The 24,994-nt window shown below is 45.6% G+C and overlaps 2 protein-coding genes across 3 annotated transcripts in view; one reads left to right on the top strand and one right to left on the bottom strand.

Annotated features, from left to right (window-relative positions):
• The first annotated feature begins 395 nt into the window (after positions 1-395).
• On the top strand, positions 396-5,230 carry NDUFB7 (NADH:ubiquinone oxidoreductase subunit B7). Its single transcript, XM_027851046.1, has 3 exons — positions 396-600; positions 3,481-3,649; positions 5,060-5,230. The coding sequence occupies exons 1-3, from the start codon at positions 489-491 to the stop codon at positions 5,151-5,153; spliced, it is 375 nt and encodes a 124-aa protein (XP_027706847.1). The 5' UTR covers positions 396-488; the 3' UTR covers positions 5,154-5,230.
• A 582-nt stretch (positions 5,231-5,812) lies between these two features.
• TECR (trans-2,3-enoyl-CoA reductase) overlaps positions 5,813-24,994 on the bottom strand; it is a 37,212-nt gene continuing 18,030 nt past the window's right edge. For both annotated transcript variants that reach the window (XM_027851043.1, XM_027851042.1), the window contains exons 2-13: positions 13,554-13,604; positions 11,517-11,568; positions 10,606-10,650; positions 10,384-10,487; positions 10,177-10,292; positions 9,571-9,676; positions 7,714-7,786; positions 7,575-7,618; positions 7,388-7,445; positions 7,012-7,100; positions 6,545-6,590; positions 5,813-6,208 (exon numbers count right to left, since the gene is read on the bottom strand). In XM_027851043.1, coding sequence (XP_027706844.1) covers positions 6,081-6,208; positions 6,545-6,590; positions 7,012-7,100; positions 7,388-7,445; positions 7,575-7,618; positions 7,714-7,786; positions 9,571-9,676; positions 10,177-10,292; positions 10,384-10,487; positions 10,606-10,650; positions 11,517-11,568; positions 13,554-13,604 — 912 coding nt within the window. In that variant the 3' untranslated portion in view covers positions 5,813-6,080. The remainder of the gene's footprint in view (positions 6,209-6,544; positions 6,591-7,011; positions 7,101-7,387; positions 7,446-7,574; positions 7,619-7,713; positions 7,787-9,570; positions 9,677-10,176; positions 10,293-10,383; positions 10,488-10,605; positions 10,651-11,516; positions 11,569-13,553; positions 13,605-24,994) is intronic.

Here is a 24,994-nt window from a genome sequence, read left to right as displayed (position 1 = left end):
CTTACACAAAACCATGCACACAGTAGGCGCTTAATAAATGTTTGTTTAATGCTGAAGTGCAAGGCTAGAGGGGCAGTCTCCATCTCTGTCTCTCAAGTCCCGCTACTCCCACCCTCCACCCCGCCCCCGGCAACTAAGAGGAGGATGTTGTGTTCACCAGCCCCGCCCAGCCAGAAGCCTCATCCCTAGAGAGACTACTTCCTCTCCCCTTAGTTAACTACTCTTGCTGTTGCGCCTGCGCTAACGTCTGTCCTGGGCCCCGCCTCTCTCCTGAGATTTTCAACTGCAGGCTTCCAGACGGCCCGCAAGAGGGCGCAAGCGGAAAGTCCTCTGGTCCCACGCCTCTATCGTCCGTAGTGAAGAAGCGGTCTGCCCCGGAAGTGGTCGGGCTCCGGAGCCCAGAGCTTCCGGGGTGGGAGGGGGCGGCTGAGGTGACCCCAGAAGCCGAGGCTGAAGCTGAGGCTGAGGCCTCAGAGGCGGTAGCCACAATGGGTGCACACCTGACTCGCCGCTACTTGGGGGATGCGGAGGTGGAGCCCGACCCGTTGCACATGCCCACCTTTCCCCCGGATTATGGCTTCCAGGGACGCAAGGAGCGAGGTGAGAGCAGCGGCTGTGGGTAGGGGAAATTCGGGAACCAGAGGAGAAAAAAGCCTCCCGTGGTCTAGTGCGCAGGCGCCGGGCGGCTGAGCAAGGGCCTGGGATCCTGCGGGGGGCGGGGGGGGGGGGTGGGGCCGGGGGGGGGGGGGGGGGGGGGGCGCCGAAGGCCGCGTGAAATCCCGGCTCGGCCGCCTTTATTTCTGTGACCTTGGGCAAGTCGCTCTGCTTCTTTGGTGATCAGTTACCTTCCCCTGTAAACTGAGGAGCCCCAAAGTCCCTTCTTGCCCCGAATCTGCGATCCACTCTTGGACAGCTCTGGTGGACACCCCTTGCTTCTAACTCAACAAAGCCAACCCATCTTTCTTTTGAGGACTGTTTATTGGGGGCATACTATGCTCCAGCCACTGTAGGGAAGGGGAAAGGAGTAAGCCTTTAAATAGCACCTACTGTGTGCCAGGCACTCTGGGGAAGAGGAGTGGAGTGAGCATTTATATAGAGCTTATGTGCCGGGCACTATGCTCAAGAAGCACTTTTTACAGTTACCTCGTTTGCCCTTCACAACAGCCCTGGGAGGTAAGTGCTATTATTACCCCCATTTTACAGTCAAGGAAGCTGAAGCAGACAGAGGTTTAAGTGACTTGCCCAGAATCACACATCTAATAATTAAAATATTTGACAGCTCACATGTCTCACATAAGCCTTCTCATTTCCAGACTAAACATCCCCTGTTCCTTCAACAGGTCGGAATGACTTTACCTGGCCTGGTTGCTCTCCAGCCTCATTGTCTTTCCTAAAATGTGACCAGAATAGTTTTGATAATTCACATGTATATAGTGCTTTATATAAATTATCTCACTTGATCCTCACATAAACCTTGTGGAAAAGTGAAAAGTCATTAGCTTTTCTTGTTCTCATTTCGGATGAGGAATCTTAGATTTATAGGGAGTACATGCTTGACCCAGAACACAGAGGGGCTGAGGTGGTATTCAAGTCCAGCTCTTTCTGACTTCACGTCCAGCAGCACTGACCACAGTAGCCCAGAAGTGGTCTGACCAGGGCATAAATCAATGTTACTGTGATATCCCCAGCCACCTACTTCTCTTAATGCAGCCCATTTAAAAGACCCTGTCAAAGACAGCAGACTAGGTCTGTTACTCAATGCACTATGGTGGGGGTTTGGTTGGTCTTTTGTTTGCTTTCCATGTCACTCCTGATTTATATTACTTTTGCAGGCTCCTAATATTTACAAAGTTGAGGAGTCTTGAATCTAGGTATAAAGCTTTTGCATTTATCTTTATTAAATTCCATCTTACTACATACAGTCTATCCTCATAGAGATTTTTTTGGACGTCGACTGTCAGCCAACATGTTAACTATCCCTCCTAGTTTGTATCATTCACATATTTGATAAGTATGCCTTTATCCTAGTTATTGATAAAAAATGTTTAACAAGGACATATGCCCTGGAACATTCCACTATGTACTAACCTCCGAGTTTAAGACCCCCTTAATACAGTTCCAAGGCAACCTGAATATCTTGTATCACCTAACATCTATCTCTTCCACAAGGATGGCATCAGAGGTGTTGTCTAATGCTCAGCTCAAACCTGAGTAGACTGCACTGAAAGCTTTCCCTTAAGGTGAGGTTACTTTTTATTCTTTTTTTTTTTAAGGCAATTGGGGTTAAGTGACTTGCCCAGGGTCACACAGCTAGTGTCAAGTGTTTGGTCTGCGGCCAGATTTGAACTCAGGTCCTCCTGACTTCAGGGCCGGTGCTCTATCCACTGCGCCACCTAGCTGCCCCAGGTTACTTTTTATTCTTTACTCCCTTTAATATGTTCCAGAATTTTCCCACCACCCTGTTCGCAGGTTTTACACTTTTTCCTTTTTGGGAAGGTATAACATTTGCACTTCTCCTGTCCTCCAAGGTCTTTTAAAGTTCACCAACAGCAGGTCAGAAATTTAGCTGGCAGTTTTGTGTATCCTGGGACATAACATGGTGTCATGAACTCGTTAAGGGCAGCTAGTCAGTAGCTCTTCTGTGTGTGTGTTTCAAATCCCTGTTAAGCATTTTGGGTCTGTTCTGGGTCTGAAGATCAACCAGACACAAAATAGGAATGGTAATTGTCATCAGTCCCATCCATCACAACTCATGAGCCTTCTTAAATACTCCTCTCCACTAACATAACTTTTTCAAAGCCTTCTCTTGCTGTCTTTACTATCCATTACCAGCCTCAGTATGTTCTGGGCCAGGGGTGGGGAACCTGCAGCCTCGAGGCCACACATGGCCCTCTAGATCCTCAAGTGCAGCCCTTTGACCGAGTCCAACTTCTGCATAACAAATCCTTTTATTAAGGGGATTTGTTCTGTGAAGTTTGGATTCCACAGGTTCCCCACCTGTCTGGGCTTTACCACTACTGATGCTGTTCTTAGAGCATTTTCTTCATTCATTCATCCTGTCCTTGATTTCTCCAGCCAGCTCCTCCTTTCTTCCCCCCTCAGAATTGTTTATATTATAATACCCTGTCTTTCCTCAGATCTCCTTTAAAATCTGCTCTCCCAATATCTGGAGAACGTGTAGCTGTTTCTGGTTTTTCTGCCTTCTGATTGATTCTGTGGTGAGGAAGTCACTTCCCACTTGCACAGCCAGTGCCTCCTGCTCAGAATCAGGCATATGACAGTTCTCCTTGTCACTTTGCCGGTGGGGGGGGGGCGGTCCAGATTACAGTTTCCTGTACTGAGAGAAAATTGGTATATGGGCAGCAGGAGTCAGAGGGGTTCCCTGGAGAAAATGGGGGGAAAAGGCCTTGGGTAAAGAAATGAGAGATTGAGGCAAGACCCTAAGCTCAAGCCCTTGTCCTGGTTCTCCAATGGGTGCAGTGATGGTGGCCACACAGCAGGAAATGAATGATGCACAGCTGCTGCTGCAGCAGCGGGATTACTGCGCACACCATCTCATCCAACTACTCAAGTGTAAGCGGGACAGCTTTCCCAACTTCCTGGCCTGTGGCCATGAGAAGCACATCTGGGACCTCTGTGAGCACCAAGAGTAAGTTTCATCACCGTTGTACCCCAAGCCCACTCCCCATATCTTCCACATGTCCCCTCTCAGTCCAACCTGTTCACTCCACATCCTGAAAACAAAGGCCCAGCTCACACTCCCACACCCCCAAGTACCAGGTGTAAAACCTCATTCCTCCTATCCCACTAAGCAGACAGCTCTTGTCCCTTTGTCCCACTTTCTTTTCCCACCCTCAAAAGAACCCTGATATTCTGCACTGAGCACCAGCACCCTGGTTCCTCCAGCTCCCTACTGGCAGTGAGAAAGAATTATCATGAATTATGATGTATTTAGGGGGAGAGGGGAATTGGTGAAATCAACTTGACAAGCACAGGGGGAGTAGTGGTGGGAGATGAAGCTGAAAAAGTGGGGACCAGATTGTGCAGAACTTCAAATGTCAGGCTTATGGGTTTTAATTTGATCCCTTGGACTAATGGGAGCCATTTCTGCAGAGGAGTGATGTGATCACAGCTGTGATTTAAGAAAGAGACTGGTGGTATGTGTTGAAGAGGCACTGGAGGTGTAGAGACCAGTTATAGTGGAAACTTTGTCAGTAGCCCAGGTGAGAGGAATGAGGCTTAAGCTAGAGGGGTTAGTAGTGCAGATGGCAACTAGTGAATACAAATAAATCATCTGAAATAACCAATACTTCAAGTCCCAAGATGGGGCCATTAACAGAAACCTGCTAATTGAGTGTTCTTCTTGGGAGGAAGATGAGGAATTCAGCTTTGCCCATGCTAAGTTTAAGCCCTGACAGAATCCTAGAGGAGGTGTCCAGGAGATCATTGGAGATGCAGGTCCCAACACGAGGAAGTCAAGGCTAGACATAAGAGATTGGGAAAGCCTTGGGAATGGTACAACTCCTAACACCTATCCATCATTTTCCATTCCTAGCAAATCCAGCTTATAAAGTGACAACACATAGCACATGCCCAGGGATGGGTAGGAAGATACTGCCAAACCAAGGAAATCCCAGAACAGCTTTTGGGAGCCCCAGCTATGCCAAGCTTAGGTGAGGTTAGACCCAATAGGAATGAGAGGGTGTCTTCTTGGAAATGGGAGAAGTCTGCTTTGGACTGGAACCCTTGGGCCTTAGTCTTATAACTCCTAGGGATTCTCATACTTACCATATGAGCCAGGCTTAAAGGTAGGTACTAGAAAACACCTTCCTTCTCCCTTAACAGCCTTTACTTGTTTTATCAGCAGCCCAACTCTGAAAAGTATTAATTGATTGGTTCTTGAGTTACCCTACATACCTCAGAGTGGTTGTCCTGTAAGGGAGAGCTGCTGCTGCTGTTTGACAGGCCCAAAGGTGGGGGAGGGGTCAGTAGGGGACCTGAAGGTGGAAGGGCCTCGATGATTGATAACAAGCCTGACCCACTCTCATCTTTCTCCTAGCTATGTAGGCCGAATGAAAGAGTTTGAGCGGGAACGGCGTCTGCTGGCACGACAGAAGCGGCGAGCAGAGAGTGAAGCTTCAGAACCAAAATAGCCACAATTATACTGAAACCCCAGCTCTATCCCCATAACCATGTACCAGCTGGATAAATAAACACTGTTTTGACCTTCCTGGCCCACTCAAAGGCCTATGTTTGCCATCACAAGCACCACCCATCTGTACACTAGGGGCCTCAGGTCTTCCCTAACTAGCCTCCATCCCTCCTCTTTCCAGCAGGCTCCTTCTGATGTCAGAGACCTTTTGAAAGGAGGCAGAGTATAGACACATAGGGTATGGATGGCCCCTGAAGCCTGAGCTCTCTCTAATGACTTTCCTGAACTTTAGAAGGTTTCTTTACTTTCAGCTATACCATGATTAGAGGAGCCCTCCAGCCAGCATCCATGTTCATATTTATAACATTTATGTCTCCTCTTAACTTCTTCAAGCTGGGTAGGCATCCCAGTGTTTATTTTCCATAATATACCAAGGAAAGGCCTTCACATGGCAGGTGAGGATTCTGTGTAAATTTTATATAAAGATATAAACTGCAGTCACACAAGATTAGGTCTATTTAAGTACCCACAATAATTAAGCCATTAAAGTATAATTCACCAAGTTTGTTTGGGCTTATGCTTACCTCAGCACTAGGGCTCCTATTTAGGCTCTTATCCAGCCCCTTCCACACTGTATGCCACCAAAAAATCACCCAGAGCTCCTGGAATTAGAATGTGTTTTATTCCTGTAGCCAGAAAACAAGACCTAAAACCGGTATCCCTCCTGCAGTGCCCATGTTATGTTTGAGTCAGAAAAAGAGAGGAGGGCCGAGCCCTCTGCCCAGGCAATAGCTGAACTGACCCCAGGTCAGTGATGGGGGGAGGAGGGGAGGGGGAGGTGGAAATCCTGGCCCCTACCCCAGGGCATAAAATCAGGCTGAGAAGCTGCCCTAATCCCAAAGGGGAGAGGCTACTCCAAGAGGGCAGTTTAGAGAAGGAAGGGGATGATGGGAGAGCGTAGTGGAGGATAATCCCGGAACTCTTTCAGGTAGCTGCGGTGCTTCCCTTTGGCCCAGATGGTCATTTGGATGAAGCCCACGAGGGAGAAGAGAGCCACTGGAGAAGAAAAGAAGTAAGAGGGTAAATTCCCTGCCTCTCGTGGTATAGGAAGGCCCTTTTAGATTATCTTGGGATTTAGAGCCAGGAAGGTTTTTGGTTGTTCTATCTGGTTCAACCCCTTCATTTCACAGATGAGTAAACAGAGTAAGAGAAGTAACTACCAATGACACAAAGGCAGTAAGAGTTCTCCAAACCCAAGTCCTCTGACTCTTAAATCTAATACTTTGCACCTTGCTGTAGTGAGTGGAAAGACCAAATGACAAGGTTATCTTTGTTCCCCAAGCCCAGCCTGAGGTTATCCAAGGAGTACAGAAAGATGATTAGGAGTCTCACCTGGGAGGCACTGAGTCATGATGGCAAACCCAATCCAGGATCCCACCTATGGAAGAAAAAGGTCAGGGTACAGTTAAGGCCTGGTATCCCTGCCCAACACAAACCCCTCCAGGTGTAGGCTGTGTGGGCTGGCTGAAACAGGACGCTGACCCTTACGGATCTGCCCACCCTCCAAGGTAACTGGAGCCTCTGATCCAGGTGATAAAATAACCTGGAGCTCTTGGTTTCTAGTGCAGGCTAGAAAATCTTGGCCTGATTAAGGCCACAGGAGAGAAGGGGAATGGATACCATTTGCTCCTGATTTAGTGACCTAAATGTCTCCTCATTCCTGGGACCTATGGGATGCCCCATTCTACAATATAGGGCCCAGGGCTCTAAAGAGGTAACCATTAATGCTGGCAGAAGAAAACCCCGAGTCCAACAAATCACAGGGAACAAATGCAGAAACTGAAGGGGAGAGACCTCACCTCATACGTGTAATTGGGACATGACACCAGCAGGAAGAGCCACGTGAAAGGGTTCTTGGTTGGATAAGGTATCTTCCGGGTCTTGGAACCTGTAAGAGAGTGGGTGAATAACATCAGCCCTAAAGATTGAGAACTTGGAAAAAAAAATTAAAATTAAAAAAAAAAAGATTGAGAACTTGAAGGACCTGTGGAGATCACCTAGTACAGCCCCACTTATTTTACAGATATGGGGAAAAGGCCCACAAAGGTAGTAGCAGATGCCACTCACATTCTCAACTGTGCTCACAAACCCAAACACAACCTGGTAAACAGCAAGCACCTACTATGTGCAGACACAACCAGCACAGACCTGCTAGCTATGACCTCCAGCACTTACCTGCTGGGCGCAGATTCCTCAAAGCGATGTGAATGGAGAAGTTACCTAGCTGGCAGAGCTGGGAGAGGGCCATAATTAGACAAGGTCCTGGCCTCCAAACTACCCCCTCCAAATGGATTCCACACACCACCTCCCCTACTCCACCCCCACCACACACAGACCACTCCAGACCCAAGGGCCCCCTTACCACAAAAATGCCAAGTGCTAGTTTCACCTGCTGACCACCATATGCTTAGGAGGGGAAGAGGAAACAGAAGAAAAAGGGTGAATGTCAGCTGAAGGGACCAGCGGATCCCCAGGGACAGCGCAGAGACTGGGCCACTCACTTGGGGGAGTGTAGAGAGGGTGGTTGATATAATAGGCCATCCAGGCAGCAAAGCCCCAGTAGTAGGTACAGTTCTGAAAACGGGAGGAGAGACAAATGGGTGAGAACACCTGGAACATCAATTCTATAAATAAATCTCAATTCATCTATAAAATAGGGATAATTCTTGTACTACCTCCCTCATGTCTCTTGTGAGAAAAGTATAAGCTTTAGAGAAGTAAAGGGATTTGTCACACAGCAAGGGTCAGAACTGCCACTTGACCCCAGTGTCCAAACTTTTAGTGTCAGCTGCAGCTCAAGAGCCACTCAGCTATTTCCCAAAGAGTCCCCCTCCCCACTCTAATGTGCACAACACAGTGTGCTCATCCAGCCTGTGGGGAAGTGCCCCCCACACACCACCCCACCCCACTCAGAGGCAGCCCCTCCTCCACCTATCAGGACGTTTTCTCGGATACCAAGTCCTAACTCGGCTTCCCCCATTACTCACTCCTGGTTTTCCCTATGAGGCTAAATAGAACCAGTCTGATTCCTCTTCAACAGTCCTTCAAATACATGAAGACACATCGTGTGCCTCAGTCTTCTCTACAATTTAAACAGTCCCCAGACCTTCAACTCATTTTCACATTCAAGGCCTGTGGCTATGCTGGTTGCACAACATTGTAGATGAGGAGTGGCCAGTGGGTACATAAATGGGATTATCACCTCATTTTTTAAAGTTATGCTTTTATTAATGCAATCCAAGGTTACAATAGCTTTTGGCTACTACACCAGCCCACTAAGGCAACTAGGTGACCCAGTGGATAGAGTGCCAGGCCTAGAGTCAGGAAGCCTCATCTTCATAAATTCAAATCTGGCCTCAGACACTTACTGTGTGACCCTGGGTAAGTCACTAAAGCCTGTTTGCCTCAGTTTCCTCATCTGTCAAATGAGCCGGAAAAGGAAACAGCAAACCACTCCAGTATCTTTGCCAAGAAAAACCCAAATGGGGTCACAAAGAATCAGATACAACTGAACAACAGCAACAATGACAACAAATTGTTGGCTTATATTGAATATAGAGTTCACTAAATGCCCTGCTCTATTTCAGACGGGCTCTCACTCAAACATGCCTCCTCCACTTTGTGCTTGTAAAATTAATTACACCATACTGCTTCTTTCTCAAAAAAATTAAAATTATGCTCACAATTATGCAGCATTTTAAGATTTTAAGAACACTTTCCTCACAATAGCCCTGTGAGGTAGATGGTTTCAAGTATTATTGACATTTTATAGATGAGGAAGCCAAGAGTTAAAGAGGCTGTGACTTCCTGAGGGTCCCACAGCTAGTGCACGTCAGAGCCAGGACTAAAACGACATCTCTCTGACCCAACTAGCTTGTGTTGCATTAATGCAGCCCCTCTAATAAATCCCATACTGGCCTAGAGCCCAGGGAAGTCAGTACAGCAGTGAGAAGAGAAGGAAGCAAGCAGGCTGCCTGATGAGCTCATCATCTCCAACAACACGATCCAAGGGCTCAACAAAGCAATGCTGCCTTGAGTCTGGGGAGAAGGAAGGGCAGACTCCTCCTAGGGAGAACTCTGGCAAGGTCTACAATGAAATCTCAGCCTTTAATGAACGTGATTAGCAGCCCAGGCTGCCTCTGGGAGCTTCAAGGCAACATCTGGGCCACCTAATTGAGTAAGACCACAGCCAACTAAGAGAATATTCTCCAACATGGCAGGGCTCTAACAAAGTTCCCTGCCAGCAGCTTGCTATTCAGCCACCTGAAAAACGTGAAGCCCTCTCATGCCAGATAGAATCAAAGCACAGTCTCAGTGCTTGCCCCCTTCCCTTTTCCCTCTACCCACCAAGGGCTAACCTTGAAGATGTTACGCAGGGGCATTGTCCCATGAGAGAAACGGTGAACAAACAGTGTCTCCAGTAAGCGCTTGATGTAGTGGAATGAGTGACAAATACAGGCAAGACTAGAGGAGGAGGAAAAGAGGAATAGCTCAGAATTCTGGGCTCCCACACCCCACTCCACCCCCAGGCCCTGCTAATCACAACAAGGAAGGAAATCACAGAACTGGAAGGGGCCTCTGAAGTCATAAGAATCATAGGATCAAAGCTGGACAGAATCTTAGAGATTTCTAGTCCAACTCCCTCATTTTACAGATGAGGAACTGAAGCTCAAGAGGATAAAGGATTTGCCCAAGGTACCAAAAGTGGCAGCAAGTAAGAGAGCTGGCAATGGAAGACAAGCCTAACTCCAAACCCACTCCACAACATGGCCTCTCCAATGACATCATCCAGATTTGTAACTGACCAGGAATCCCTTCACCCAAGTACCCCAACAAGCCCTCATCCAGACCCTTTCCTGCAGCCCTCCAGGGATAGGGTGGGAAACTAGGGACAAGGGGGATGTGGCAGGGCTGGAAACTTGTGCCTGAGTTTGCCCACTCCCCTGCCCAAAAGCCATACTCACTGAACCACAGTGTGCCGGCTAGATGTGAAGTCATACTTGTGACCGTAGATAAAGGGTACCCGGAAGTAGAATAGTAGGTAAATGAGGAGAGGGCCAGCATACTCTGTCAGGAATACCTGGGCAGTGAGGGACATAAATAAAGAGAGGGAAGGGAAGAGGGCTACATATTGGGTTAGGGCTTCCAGGAGGAAAGAGCATGGATCTCACCGTAACCCAGCTGATTTGGGCTCCCAGATCCCGGAAGTAAAGTGTGGCTGTGGTCCCCACAGGCAGGTTCTGCAGAATGTCCTCATCCTTCAAGGATTTGCCCTCTGTATGAGAAAAGAGGGAGAAGAAGGCAAGTAAAGAAGGGGAGAAATGTACTATGATGAGTCTTAAAGTTTGAGGGTAGAGGAAGAAGATGGGTTCCCTATAAAAGTGTTTACTCACTAGGATCCAGCCGGAGGGACTGCCGGGCAGCATACCACTGGGGATCTAGGGAGGAGAAGCAGAGAAGATAGAAGACCCTGTCCTGGTAATCTGTCACCTCAGGGAACATGGCCTTAAGGTGGCCCACCAAACCTTATCATAACACTATATATCCCACCCCAGCCAACTGGCCAAGCTCTCTCCCCTCTGCTGCTTAAACTCCAGAGATACCATCATATCAGGGAAACATTCCCAAACATGAAAAAAGAAAATTATTTCTTTTTCTGTAAAACTCCCAATGCCTCCCTCATCAACAATTTATATCCCTTTGCTTAAATGTGGAATATTTCAAGTCAACCCACCAAGTGTTTTGAGGATTCATACATTCATTTCTGTATTTACTTAATGAATGTCATTCTACCACACCACAATGACTATCATGAAAACAAAAAATATCTTAAAAATAACACTGCAATATTACTAATGACACAAGAGGGAGCTCTCACCAACAGCAAAAATTGTTTTCACAGCAAGAATAAGACTTTGGTTTGGTTTTTTCTTTCATATTTTGCTCTTTTTTCCAAGGCACTGGTGTACTCTGACTCCTGTTCTTGGTTCCCAACTCCAGTCTAGCCTGCATACCCCAAAGGCAGACAGTGTCTAGCCCAACACTACCAACAAAGGAAGCTTGAGAAAGGCCAAGGAGAAGCGGTAAACCATAAAGCTCTAACTCTGTGCCTCCCAGCATTTCTCCTCCTCTGGAGTTAGACACCAACAGAAGGGAAGGAGCAGTCTCTTGGGGGCCTTGGTTTCCTCAACTGTAAAATGAGGAGTCTGAACTAAATGACTATGTGGGCCCCATCCAGCTCTGACAGTTATTCTGTGAGATTCCTGAGAGGCCCAGTGCCCCGCTCTGGGGCCAAGATACATACGTGATTTTGTGAAGAGGTTCTTGATCTCAGCAATGGTGGCATTGGGTTCCACCTGGGAAGAAGTGCACCAGGGGAAGCGTTAGCTCTGGCATGAGGGCAGTCCTAGGAGCCAGGATGTCACACCTCTTCTTGGGTGAATTGGAGGTGGGGGAGGGGGGAAAGGGTGAGATAAGGGAGCTTGGGCTTCTCTATACAGGAGGAAAGGATGGAAGCAGAAAGCCAGGGAAAGGGAATGTCTCCTGGTGGAAGGGTGCCAGCTCAAGCTACCACCACTTACCCCAACCCACCACCAGGGACTTGCTGCCAGGAAGGTGTCTTATAGTAGAATCTAAGAGTACCTTGCCCTCATCAAGGAAGCAAATGCTGAATGGGAGGAATCATAAGCCTCAAAACAAAAACTCAGGAAATAATGTTTATAAGATGGCAACAGGTCTATTTATGGTGAGCAAAGACCATGAACAGGAGGGAACCCCAGAGTATATGGCTCTGAGAGAAAATTTGGACAAGTCCTTCTATTCCCTATCCCAAGGTCTACCTCTGCCCCTCTAGCACTGGAGTCATCTTCCCCACTCAGCTTCCTCTCACAAAGGTCTAAGAGGAAGCACAGAGAATCTCATTCTTCCCAAACCGGAAGCTTGGGGGAGAAGGGGAGGTAGAGGGAGATTCCAATGAGACCTTCCTTGCCTTTGGCAAGGCTATACTATCCTATCCATTACTGTAAGAAAGAAAGAAAATCTGCCTTCCAAGGGTACAGACCCTCAAAGATATGAGGAACAGGCAGTGACTAGCCAAGCAAACACCTGCAGGTGGCAGACTTGCCCCAGACAGGAGTCTTAGATTGGATTGGCAAAGAAGCCCCAAAACCTTCAACCAACAGGGGAGAATCTGTCCAAGTTACAGCTGTCAGAAGGGATTTAAAAGTGTAAAGGCTCTGGGTGAAGGCTGATAGAGAGGGCTAAACACCTCAGGAGACTTGGGACTTCCTTAGGTCTGACAGAAAAACAGAAAATGGGTTTTGAGATTCAAGAAGCTGGGTTTTCCTTGAGAAGATCCAAATCATTGTGTGAGCCTTTAAAACCTAGAGTGAAGCCATTTCCTCTTCCTCTTGACAAGTAACGGGTATCAGCCAGACCAAATCCTCACTCAAGGCTTAAAGGACAAGATGGAACTGAGTACCTGTATTGTCGTGCCCATCCTCCTCTTTCCCAGAGTTCAAAAGAGCTCCAGGGCAGTTCATACACCATCATGCCTATGGATTTAGACCTGTCCCATTTTCCAGCTGGGAAATGGGAGGCAGAGAATCTATTAGCTGGTTCCTATTTACCCATCAGTAGGAATGGCCAAACCTACAAATACTCTCTAGTGACACTGATGGGTATTGAAGTCAACAAACATTAAGTATCCACAATATGCAAAGCCCGAAGTAGAAGGCAGGAAAGTTAGTCTGGAGAGGCAAATAGGGCATAGGGAAAAGATGATGGGACTTTGGGTCAGAGGAACAGGGTTCAAATTCTGGCTCTGCTGCAAAATACTGATGACCTTGGAAAAAATTACTTGTCTAGGCCCAAGTTTCCTCATCTGTATAATGAAGGAATTGGACTAGATGATCTATGAGATTCTCCAGCTTTAAATTCTATGATCCTCTGGCTTGTCTGTACTCAACTTCCCCTGTCCCCACCTCCCATGGCCATGCACACACCTCAATGAAGGGCTACTTCCTCTATACCTAGAGGTGTGTCATGACTTCCAAAATAAGGCAAGAGTGAGAACTCATGCATTTATATTTCTATTTAAAATGCACCCCTATAAGATTCTCTCCTTCCCCCTGCGCCACCCACTGCCTTGGGAAATTGGCCTCTTACTTTTCAAGAGTTAATATATGAACTGGGCATGGAGGATGTGAGGGGGAGAGTGTAAGAGAAACAAGAAAAGGTGCTGAGGAGTGGGCTTTGGTAGAGGCTGGGCCAGAGTACCCAGGGTTCCCAAGACACCCACCAAAGGGATCCTAGCAGTCACTCAAGAAAAAGGAATCTTTACCTTATCCAGGAAACACAGCTTCTCCCGTGTCTTGGCATCCAGAATCTCCACCTCAAAGAAGAGAACAGCCTTTTTGGGTTTCTTAGTGGCTTTTGATGGGACAATCCGGGGGAAGCTGTTTATGCTGGGGGCCATCACCTGACTGGCCTCTCGGGCCACTACGTTCATATCCATGCTGTCAAGCCTCTCCAGTCTCTACCACTGGGGAGTGCTGTTAGGCAGATCCACTCCCAAAAGTATTGGGGAGGGGGTTGAGGCCTGGCTCCAGCTGCTACCCCAGATACCAATCAGCTTTTCAAATCAGCCCCCCAAACCGATCCTCCCTGCTCGGAAATGCCTCCTGTATGACCCAGCCCCTTGAGTCCGATCAAATTCTGCCACGGTGCTGGGAAGAGAGCTGGTCCCTGATCCCAGCACTGCCAACTCTCCTCCCAGATGTAATCTGATCATGCTTAGACACGGACCATTACTGTTTTCAGCTAAATATAAAATGAAGCCCTGATAAGTTCCAGGGCCCTCTTTTTGACGGAACCCCCAAAAGGACCCATGGTGAGACAGTTCCTATGTCTCCCACAGGCACCAGAGCAAGCAGCCTTTGGACTTGGGGGAAGGGACAGGTAAGAAAATGGTATGGTGTACCACAGAGACCCAAATGTGCCATAAGCCTATTCCTTTTTGGACTGCCACGGCAGATCCCACTGTGTCCAGGTTGAAATATCAGGTAGTTTAGAAAGCACGATCCTTGCCTTGCCAATGGCAGCTACCACAGCCCAGCTAAATGGGAGAATAAAGGGTCAGGTGCACAAGCACAACACTTGGGCCAGTAGAAAGAATGCTAAATGTGGAGTAGGACCTACCACCTCTGACACTTCCTAGCTACATATCCTAAATAAATCCCTTAACTTCTCAGTTTCTTCATCCCTAAAATGAGGTGTTAGACAAAAATCTATTATCTTATGATCTCTGGAGCACATTTGAACTTGGCACATTCCCTCCTCTCGACCCCCAGGACTCTTAGCCAATCTCATACCCCAGTTTCTTCTCTTTCTCATGGCTGCTTATGGGATCAGGACTCAATCAAGTTGCAAGGCCAGACATGGGGTGGGAAGCTGGAGCATGAGCCAAGGCTCTCCCAGCTGCTGAGAAATCCCTGCTATTCTGAGAATCTTTGAGATGACAACATCCATTTCCCCTTCAGCTCCAAAAGACACTATGGATTATTTTCCTTGAGCATTTATGCTCTCAAGAAAGTGACAGATTCCTGCAATCACAGGTCAGAGACACTCTATTTACATATATAAGGAAAAACTAAGAAGCATCACACACAGATCAACCCTAAGCTGGAAGGTTTAAGTCAGAAATAAATCTCCTTCCTTAAAGAACCCCAAGCAAGTCTAAAGTCAAAAGCAACATGAGAGTAGCAAAAAGTACCCTGGACTTGCATTCAGAAGAGACTTGAGTTTGAATCCCACCTCTGACATTTATCAGTTGTTGGGTTGTGGTCAAATCAAATAACCTCTTTGAGGCTGTTTTCTCATCTGAAAAATGGCAATCATATTAATCATTTGCACTACCTAACCTCACAGGATTGTTGTAGTTAAAGTTAACCTTTTTGTTAACCCTTAAGCACTACGTAAATGTGAGCTTATAATTACTATAAAGACTACTTTCATCAGAAAATATCAACAGCTCATCAATGTCTATGGGAAAATGCTCAACTCTATATCCAGGCACTCAAGACCACCTAACATCTACCTGCCTCCTAACTGATGATCCAATCAAAGGGACTTCAGAGCTCAACTCATATTTGAGTGGGAATCCCCTGAAGAACAATATCCTTAACTTCTGGTCATCCAGACTCCACTTGTCTCCTATTTTGCACTGTTCTCCTCCTACACTCTTTCTCTTCACTCTAGCCACACCAGTCTCTTCACTGCCTCCCCTCAAAAAACCTTGCACTTTCCTGCCTCCATGCCTTTGTTTACATCAGTCCCTCAACCTGCTAGGCCCTCCCCTCCATTTTCTCTCCATATCCTAGAAGTCTATCAAGATAAAGCACAAGTCTGATTCCCTCTTCTAGGGAGACCCCATCTCAGTCCACAGTAATCTGTCTCTCTTGAGTTCCTCCAGCCTCTGGCTACCGTTTTACTTACTAAGAACCTGTCACACAATCAAGTGACAAACATTATTAAGTCCCTGCTATGTGCCAGGCACTGTGGTTAGCTCTGGGGATACAAAAAGAGGCAAAAGACAATCCCTTGCCCTCAAGGAGCTTACAACCTAACGGAGGAGATGACACGCAAACAAATATATACAAGACAAGCTACATACAGGATAAATAGGAAATAATTAGCAGGGGGATGGCACTGGAATTAAGAAGGGTAGGGGAAGGCTTCCTGCAGGAGGTGAGATTTTTAGCTTGAGGCTTAAAGGAAGTCAGGGAGGTCAGTAGTCAGAGTGGAGAAAGGACAGCATTCCAGGAATGGGAAAAAGATAATGCCTAGAGCTAAGAGATGGAGTGTCTTGCTCATGGAACAGCCAGAAAGCAAGCAGGACTGAAGAGCACATGTTGAGAAGTAAGATTTAAGAAGACTGGAATGTTAGGAGGGGGCTAGGTTATGAAGGTCTTCGAAGACCAAACAGAGTTCTGGATTTGATCTTGAAGGCAACAGGAAACCACTAGACTTTATTGAACTGGGGGGCCGGGGGGGGGGGGGTGGTCTTGGTGTAACATGATTAGACTTGTGCTTTAAGAAAATCACTTTTAGTGGCTGAACAAGGATGGACTAGAGTGGGGAGAGACTTGAGACAGGCAGACCCATCAGCAGGTTATTGCAATAGTCTAGGCATGAGTTGATGAAAGGCCTCCACAAAAGTGGTGGCAGTGTCAGAGAGAAAGGGGCGTATTCAAGAGATGCTGCAAAGGTGAAATCAACAGGCCTTGGCAACAAATTAGATATGTATATATAAATGTTTATTGACTGTGTGACAGGTTCTTAGTGAGTAGAACAGTAGCTAGGGCTAGAGGAACTCATAAAAGACAGATCACTGTGGACTGAGAGGGGGTTTCCCTGGAAGAGGGAGTCTTGAAAGACTTCCAGGATTTTGAAAGAAGAGGGAGGGTAGGGCCTAGCAGGTTGAAGGAGTGGTGCGAACAAAGTCATGGAGGTAAGGTTGATTTTTGTTTTGTTTGTGGGGGGGAGGGCCATGAAGAGACAATAATAATGAGGAGTCCAGGATGACTACCTGGGTTGAGGAACTAAGAAGATGATGTTGCCCTCAACAGGAACAGGGGCGGGGGGGTTAGACGAAAAAATAATGAGTTCAGTTTTAGGACACATTGAGCTTCAAATTTGTACTGGACATCCAATTTGAGGCAGCTGGAGAAGTGAAATTAAAGGTCAGCAGAAAGATTGGAGCAAGAAAGGTAGATCTGAGAATCATCAGCATAGAAATGTAAATTAAATCCATGGGAGCTGAAGAGGGAGCTTCACTCCAAGTGAAGTAGTATAGAGGGAGAAAAGAAGAGAGCCCAAGACAGAATCCTGAGAGATATCTGCAGTTAGAGGGTGTGATCTGGAGGAGGATCCAGCAAAGGAGACAGAGAAGGAGTGGTCAGATAGGTAGAAGGAGAACCAGGAGACAGTGCTATCCCAAAAACCTAGAGAGAAGAGAGTGTATAGGAGGAAAGAATGATCAATAGTGTTAAAGGCTGCAGAGAGGTCAACGAGAATGAAGATTGAGAAAAGGACATGGATTTGACAACTAAGAGATCATCAGTAACTTCGGTCTAGTATGGATACTTTTCACATGTATATGTCTCAACATCCCAATTCTGTGGTAAGTTCTATGCTTTACACACTTCTGCATCCATCTTGTACAAGTAAGACGCCCAGGAAGTAGCTGCTGACTGATTGCCATTTTTTTTCTTTAATCAAGAGTCTGCTCTGGTCCAAAGAACTCTAAAACACTAGGGCAGAGGAGGGTCAAAACAAAGTCATTTAAACTCACACAGTTTGGTCTCATGCTGAGGGTCTATCTGAGGGTCTTCTCAATACGACCTGAAACTTCCCAAAAATCAACCATTAGTGAAACCTACAGAAAACAGAGCCCCAACAAGGCCCTATTAGATCCCAATAGCACAGTGAGTACCACAAGTTACTACAACTAGGCCTGGGATCCACTTCTGGAGGGGCTCAGAAAAGTATCACACTTACAGAATCACAGAATCTTGGAACTGGAAAGGAGCTCCAAGGGCATCTCAGTCCGACTAATACTGGAATAAGGATCTCCTCTACAACATCCCCAACAAGTGACTATTCAGCTTCTACATGAAGACCTCCAGGGATAAAAAGCATGCAACCACCTAATGTGGCCCTTTCCATATTGAGACAATCTAAAAGTTAAAAAATTTTTCTTTATGTTAACCTTAAATCTGCCTCTCTGTAATTTTAATGCACCTTTCCTGCATCTGCCCTCTGAACCCTTCACCCACCTCAGATTATCAATCTACAGCTGGTAAAGGACCTCAGAAACGAGCCATCTAGTACAACCATCTCACTGGACAAAGAGTCATAGGACTGAGAGCTAAAAAAGGTCTTAGGGATCATCTAGTTTAACCCCCTCATTTTACAAATAGGAAAACAGAAACAGAAAAAGATAAGTTCACACAGGTAAATAAGCAGCAAAACCAAGATTTAAACCCAGGTCCAAGGACACCAAAGCCAGTGCTTTTTCTGACATATTACATCCTTTAGCTAAACAAAGCAGAAATTCCTCTTTTCCCTTCCTCTTCCTCCCCTCCCCACCTTCACCATCACAAGATATGTGATACCCTCTCTAAACCTTAAGAGAGGGTCTTCTGTGCCCCTATTCTCATCAGGGAAAGTCCTGCCCAGGTATTCAAGGTTTCTTCACACAGCTTATTCAGCCTATGTGCAAGCTCCTTGCAGCCCCCTTCAGCAAAAAGTCCAGCCCTGAGCAGGAGACATATAAATAGTTCCTGAGCTCCTGGGGGGGCTAAGACCATAAGACACACCAACCTCTCCCCATAAAATGGAGGGCTCCGAGTTCCTGTTGAGACACTCAATGGCTTAAAATACAATCAGACCCTGTGCCCAGCCAGCTGCTATGGTGAAATTCAATCCATGCCCTTGGCATAATACCCTGGCGCCAGGTGGGAGATCGTAGGACAGCCAAAACCCAGGCTTGTAAGGAGGAGCCCAGCACATAGGAAACAGCTTGCTAGACCACTCATTCTTAGTGTTTGCCATCCACCAGGGAGGAAGCAGTCCTGTAGGAAGTCCCAGCTCACAAAAAAAAAGGACATCAAGAACCCTGAGAACAGCAGAACAACACAAGGTAAGGAAAGAATCATGGCATGGTGGAAAATACTGAATTTGGAGTCAGAAAACCTGGGTTCAAATCCTGGCTCAGTTACTTACTATTCATATAACTCAGCTACTCATTATTCTTAATAAATGTTTCTTGATTGATTGATATGACCTCAGAAAAAACACAGTCTCTCTGGGCCTCTGCTTAATTTCTAAAATGAAGGGGTTGAACTAGATGATATTTAAAAGATCTTAAGATGTTAAGATTTAGAGTTAGAAAGGACCTTAGAGATCAGCTAGTGTAATCCCTTCATTTTCTAGTCCAACAGAGTCTATTCATTTGTCAGATGGAGAAACTAAGGGCCAGAGAGAAGGGACTCTTCCAAAATCACACGGCCAGCAAGTAGCTGCTCTTCTACCTATAAAAAGTCCTATGATTCTAAGTCCCTGTGACACCTCTGCCCCATACTGAAGCCAGCCCCAGTGATTTAGCTGCTACAAGCCTCCTAGAGGCATCTCCATTCAGCTATATACCCACCCAGAGTCGGGAATAATACAGCTGTTGCTTATCCTTGGGGCAGCGAGCAGGGGAGGAGTACTTCTCAGGATCCCTGTTTTTCTATGGCCAAACCCTCGGACCAAGTAAATGCTTTCTCCCTGGGGAACAGAGGCAGGCTCCATGACTAAGAGACAAGAGTCCATTTAGCAAGAAAAGTACAAAGCACTGCTACAATCCCACCCAGCTGACCCCACTATAGCCAGAAACTGCCTAACAGAACACAGTGTATCATGGAATGACATTCCAGAAAAGGAAAAGAAGCAATAAAGAAAATTTTGGGGGGTTTCTGGAAGAGACCCATTATGTCCCAGAAAAATGTGAGAATGTCTACAGGACAGTCCCTATAGGGATAGGATAGGCCTAAGGACCTTGGGCTAGAGAGTTCCTGAAGACCCTACCAGCTCTAGTAATCTGTCATTCTGTGGTTTAAAAAGACTCTGCCTTCCTATGAAAGACCTGAAGGGAAAGAGGAGACTGCAGATGGGTAGGGAGTAAACTAGACATCCAAAATGGTACCCACCAATGGGATCTGTACAGAAGAATGAACTATCAGACATAACTGGGGGTCAGATAAGAGTATGACCAGAAGGAAGGCTAAGAGAAGAAAGGGTTTTCATGGGGAAGACCCCATATGAGCAAAGCAAGTAGAAAAGGTTGAGAGACACAATCTCTTCTCCTTTTGACTGCTAGTAGGGTATACCAACTAGCCCTTTGTTGGATGAGATGGAGACAGAAGACACAAAGACAACCCTGGAGCAGCCCTGGCCAGTGGGTAAGGGGTGTCTACTCGATGACAGTTCCAGTAGCATTGGAGGAATTCTCACTTGAAAGGCCTGCCATCCAGTATGTAGCCAAAATGAACTCATGCTAGCATAGAACCCCAGGCCCCATTTAAATTCATGGGACTGCTAGCAGCTGATCTTCTGCATGAACCCCAAGCAGAAAATTCATCTCTATGACACAGCTTTCTGTGCTCATTAGCGTAATAAGGTCAAAAATTCACATCTCTATCTGCAGCACCACACATGATGTTTCATTAACAACCGAAGCTTCTAGTCATGACTGAACACACCTGGATCTCAGAACTGTGCTTCAGTCAGCCCCATCCCCCCAAAGGGGCTAGGAGGATAGAGAGGGTGAGAAAGGAAAAACAGCAGAGCATGGCAGGGCAGAGGTGTGGTCCATCTTGCAATTCATGGTTATAAGAGCTGTAGCACTCCAAGAAGTTCCTGGCAGGGATGAATGCCCAACTCAAATTACCTTGTGATCCTTGGCAAGATGTTAACACAATCCTTCCTAGGACCTTCTCCCCTAGACTCTGGAGTGACACAACACAAGGGAAAATAGACCAGGCCAGGGAAAGGAATAAAAGCTCACAGCAGCTGATCTGAGGGTGATGACAACTTCCCAAACCCACCGGCTGCCCCAAGTTAGCAATGAGTCCTCTCTGAAGGCCAAAGGTGATCCATGTCACCATGGGACAGCTCACTGTCTTTCCCTCTGCTGCCACCTACTGTTCTTAACTAACCTATACACCTCCTTTAAGGAAATAAAGATGGGTAAAAGGCAATGAGAATTAGGCTCAGTCAGGTTTTGTTAACACCAAAAAGAAAAGATGAGATTACAGGTCAGAGATGTCACCTCAAATATGTGTATGTATATGTATATATGTGTGTATATTTACATGTGTATAAGGTCATGCACATATGTATATATTGTATATATATATGTGTACATGTGTATAAATACACACATACATCTCCAGCTCATTTTACAGACAAGGAAATTTAGGTAAACAGGGTCATACAGCTAGTATCTGAGGCCATATTTGAACTCAGGTCTTCCAGACTCCAGGCCTGGCTCTATCCATTGCACCACCTAACCACCATAGATAGATAGATAAACAGACAGACATATAGATATATAAAACTTTTAAAAGTTTGCACAGTGCTGTCCTCACAACAGCCCAGTCAGTATTTGTATCTCTATTTTGCAAATAAGGAAAATGTATCTCAGGAACAATTGAGTTACCCAAGGTCACACAGCTAGCAAACATAAAAACAGAAAATAGAAGTCAGGTCTACAGACTCTTCAACTAGTACTATAGAGATTTTTTCATTAAACTGTGGCTATAGAGATGAGAAAAGAAGAAAAGACTTAGAAAGCAGATTTTATCTCTTATACAAGACAGTCACGATGGCAGCAAAGCAAACAGCTCAGGAAACTATAGCTTTGGCCTGATAATTTTCCCCTTTACATAGCTAAGGGATAACTTCACTGTGGGACTTGACTTTATGATACAGAAATGTGCTTTTAAAACACAAGTATAAGTAAAATATTTATAGAGTCTTTGCTAATGAAAGTAGAAATAACAAAATCATGGTATCTGAATGGGACCTCAAAGGTCATTTAATTCAACCCACACTAAAGTCCAAATACAATACCTTTGTCAAATGGTTATCTAGCCTCCAGATGAGGATCTGTCAGTCAATAAACATTTATCAAGGATCTACTATGTGCCAGGCACTCTGCCAAGCACTGGAAATACAAAATGAGGCAAAAGACAGTGCCTGCCCTCAAGGAGCTTACACTCTAAGGAGGGAGAGAGACAACAAGCAAATAAATATGTACAAACAAGCTATAAATAGGATAAATAGGAAATAATTAACAGAAACAAGGTTATTAGAATTTTTTTATTTTGCACATCTATTTTATTTTTTTATTAATTCATTTAGATTTATCAACAATCACTTCCATAAGCTTCTGAGTTTTGAATTTTTCTCCCCCTCCCTCCCCAAAATGGCATGCAATCTGATATAGGCTTGACATATACATTCCCATCAAACATATTTTCACATTAGTGATGTTGTAAGGAAGAATCAAAACCAATAGGAGGAACCACAAGTAAAAGAAAACAAAACAGAAGAAAAAAATAGCAAATAATATGCTTCAATTTACATTCAAACTCCATAGTTCTTTCTTTGGATGTGGATAGCATTTTCCATCATGAGACCTTTGGAGATGTCTTACATCCTTGCATTGCTGAGAAGGGCTAAGTCTATCAACGTTAATCATCGCACAATGTGACTGTTAACTGTGTACAACATTCTCCTGGTTCTGCTCACTTCACTCAGCATCAATCCATACAAGTCTTTCCAGGTTTTTCTGAAGTCCACTTGCTCATCATTTCTTATAGCACAATAGTATTCTATTACATTCATATACCACAACTTATTCAGCCATTCCCCAAATGATGGGCATCCTCTTAATTTCCAATTCTTTGCCACCACAAAAAGAGATGCTATAAATATTTTTGTACATGTGGGATACAGCCCTAGAAGTGCTATTGCTAGGTCAAAGGGTATGCACATTTTTATAGCTCTTTGAGCATAGTTCCAAATTGCTCTCCAAAAGGGCTGGATCATTTCACAGAAGGTTATTAGAATTAAGAAGGATTGGGAAAGAGTTCCAAGAGAAGATGAGATTTTAGATGAGACCTGCAGGATTCCACGGAAGTCAAGAGTCAGAGACAAGGAGAGAGAGAATTCCAGGCATGAGAGACAGCCAGAGAAAATGCCTGGAGATGAGAAATGGAGGGTTATTCATGAAACAGCAAAAAGGCTAGTGTCACTAGATTGAAGTGACAGAGAATAAAGTATAAGAAGAGTGGACAGGGCTTGGGGGAGGTAGTAGATAATAAAAGGTTTTGAATGTCAAATAGAGGATTTTATCCTTGATCCTGGAGATAACGGGGAAACACTGTAGCTCACTGAGTAGAGAGAGGGGTAGCATAGTTGAACCTACATCTCTAGTGACTGGAAATTCACTATCTCTTGAGGAAGACCATTCTACTTTGAGCCACCTCTAATTGTTAAGAAGCTTTTCTCATAACAAGGTGAAATGTGACTCTCTGCAGTTTCCAAAGAATGTTGTTTCAAGTTGCCTTTCAAAATCAAAGAACAAGTCTACTCCTCATTCTTTTTTAAGAGTCCTGGAAAAACCTGAAGACCCCTAATGCCTAACTCCGCCACTGCCTCCGAGTCTGCTCGTCTCCATCCCTACTTTCTTCAGCCAATCTTTGTATGGCAGACTCTCCATTTCTTCCACCAACCTGGAAGTCCTCCTCTTAACCTGCTCAATTTTATCAATGGCTTTCCCAAAATGTTAACAAACCAGAATTAAAAGGAAGTCTGACCAGTGTAAAGTTCATCATGATTATTACCTTGTTCATTCTGGAAACCATCTAAACTTAAAAAAAAAAACCAAACACTTGACCCTTCCTCTCAGCACAAAAGCATAGAGGGTTAACTAGAACAAGTCCTGTGGCCAGGAATCCTAAGACCTCTTTCCTTTGGCTTCATTAACCCCTCTAAATATGTTAGAAAGGCGACCTTCACCTCCCCCCCAAAGCAGACTGAGCAGCCAGACTTGTCCAAAAGTCTCTTAAGGACTCTGGTATCTCACAACAAAGTGAAGTAGTAGAAATGCCTAACTTTTAAGGTTTACCTGGAGGGCAGTCACACCTTCCTAAAGCCAAGGAGTCACTACTTAAAGAAACCTAAGCTGGTTAGACCATGGAATTTGATAGTTCCCAAATGCCCAGGTGAGGAGAGAGCATAATTACTCTAAACATCACCAAACTGAATAGAAGTGTGATGATGGAGAAAGAGCAATGGATTTGCACTTAGGAGAACTGGGCTAATCCAAGGTGTAAAGACACTAAGAGACACTCTGTTTTTCAGAGCTAAGGCCCAGAAAGCAGGCTGTGCCCTGAGTTTGACACAACAATCCTTTGCACTGACCCTCTGGATGATCTCAGTCACAGCAAAATCCTAGAATTGTTTCACACCAGCATCAGGTAGTCTCTGAGCTTAGACAATCCAGTCATGAAGCCCTGCTATGAATCAAACTTGTCACACTTGCTGTTAGCCCTCATTGTCAGGGCCACAGCTCACTGTGTAGCCATTGGTATAAGGAGAGGTCTCCCCACAATGCCTCAGGCCCCCCACACCCCCCACCCCCGCTAGGAGGGGGTCCCTTCCTTGCAAATGTTTTCCTCACTTTGAAATTAAACCTCTGTTTGATTCTTTATTCTCCTGTCTCTACCCTGCTTTGTTTGGCTCCAGCCACTCACAGGTTAGAGACTGGTTCTGGTCCAATTGACAAAGGTCTGCCACTAAAGAGTTGTGGCCATGGCCAAACTGCCTCCACTGTCTAAGCCTCAAGTTTCCTCACCTTTAAAATAAGGCAATTGAACCAGATGACACAGACGAGCTGTTCCAGCTCAAAAAAGATGAAGTTCTTGATAATTCCATTCTAAACCCAAACTTTTTTTTTTTATCATAGTGTCCTAGCCTGTCTCTTGGTATTGCACTTCAAAGGTATACCACAAAATCAAAAGATTTGGAAGTGAGACCCTAGCCCAGCCCTTTTATTTTGTAGATAAGCAAATTAAAATATACAGGGGTTACAGGGGTAAGTCTTCAAGGTCACACAGGTCCTAAGATCTGAATCCAGGTTTTCTACCAAGCCAGTGCTCTTACAACATC

This window comes from Vombatus ursinus, unplaced genomic scaffold, assembly GCF_900497805.2.
Source record: "Vombatus ursinus unplaced genomic scaffold, bare-nosed wombat genome assembly UNPS02009173.1, whole genome shotgun sequence".
Lineage (NCBI taxonomy): Eukaryota > Metazoa > Chordata > Mammalia > Diprotodontia > Vombatidae > Vombatus > Vombatus ursinus.
Note: the sequence above shows the minus strand (reverse complement) of the source record. Positions and strands in the feature narration are given on the sequence as shown.

Bases quoted from the DNA above. Each gene is read 5' to 3' on its own strand.
- NDUFB7 (XM_027851046.1), top strand. From the start codon at position 489: ATGGGTGCACACCTGACTCGCCGCTACTTGGGGGATGCGGAGGTGGAG. The intron at 601-3,480 runs GTGAGAGCAGCG...CAATGGGTGCAG, and splicing joins CCAGGGACGCAAGGAGCGAG to TGATGGTGGCCACACAGCAG. The intron at 3,650-5,059 runs GTAAGTTTCATC...TCTTTCTCCTAG, and splicing joins GACCTCTGTGAGCACCAAGA to CTATGTAGGCCGAATGAAAG.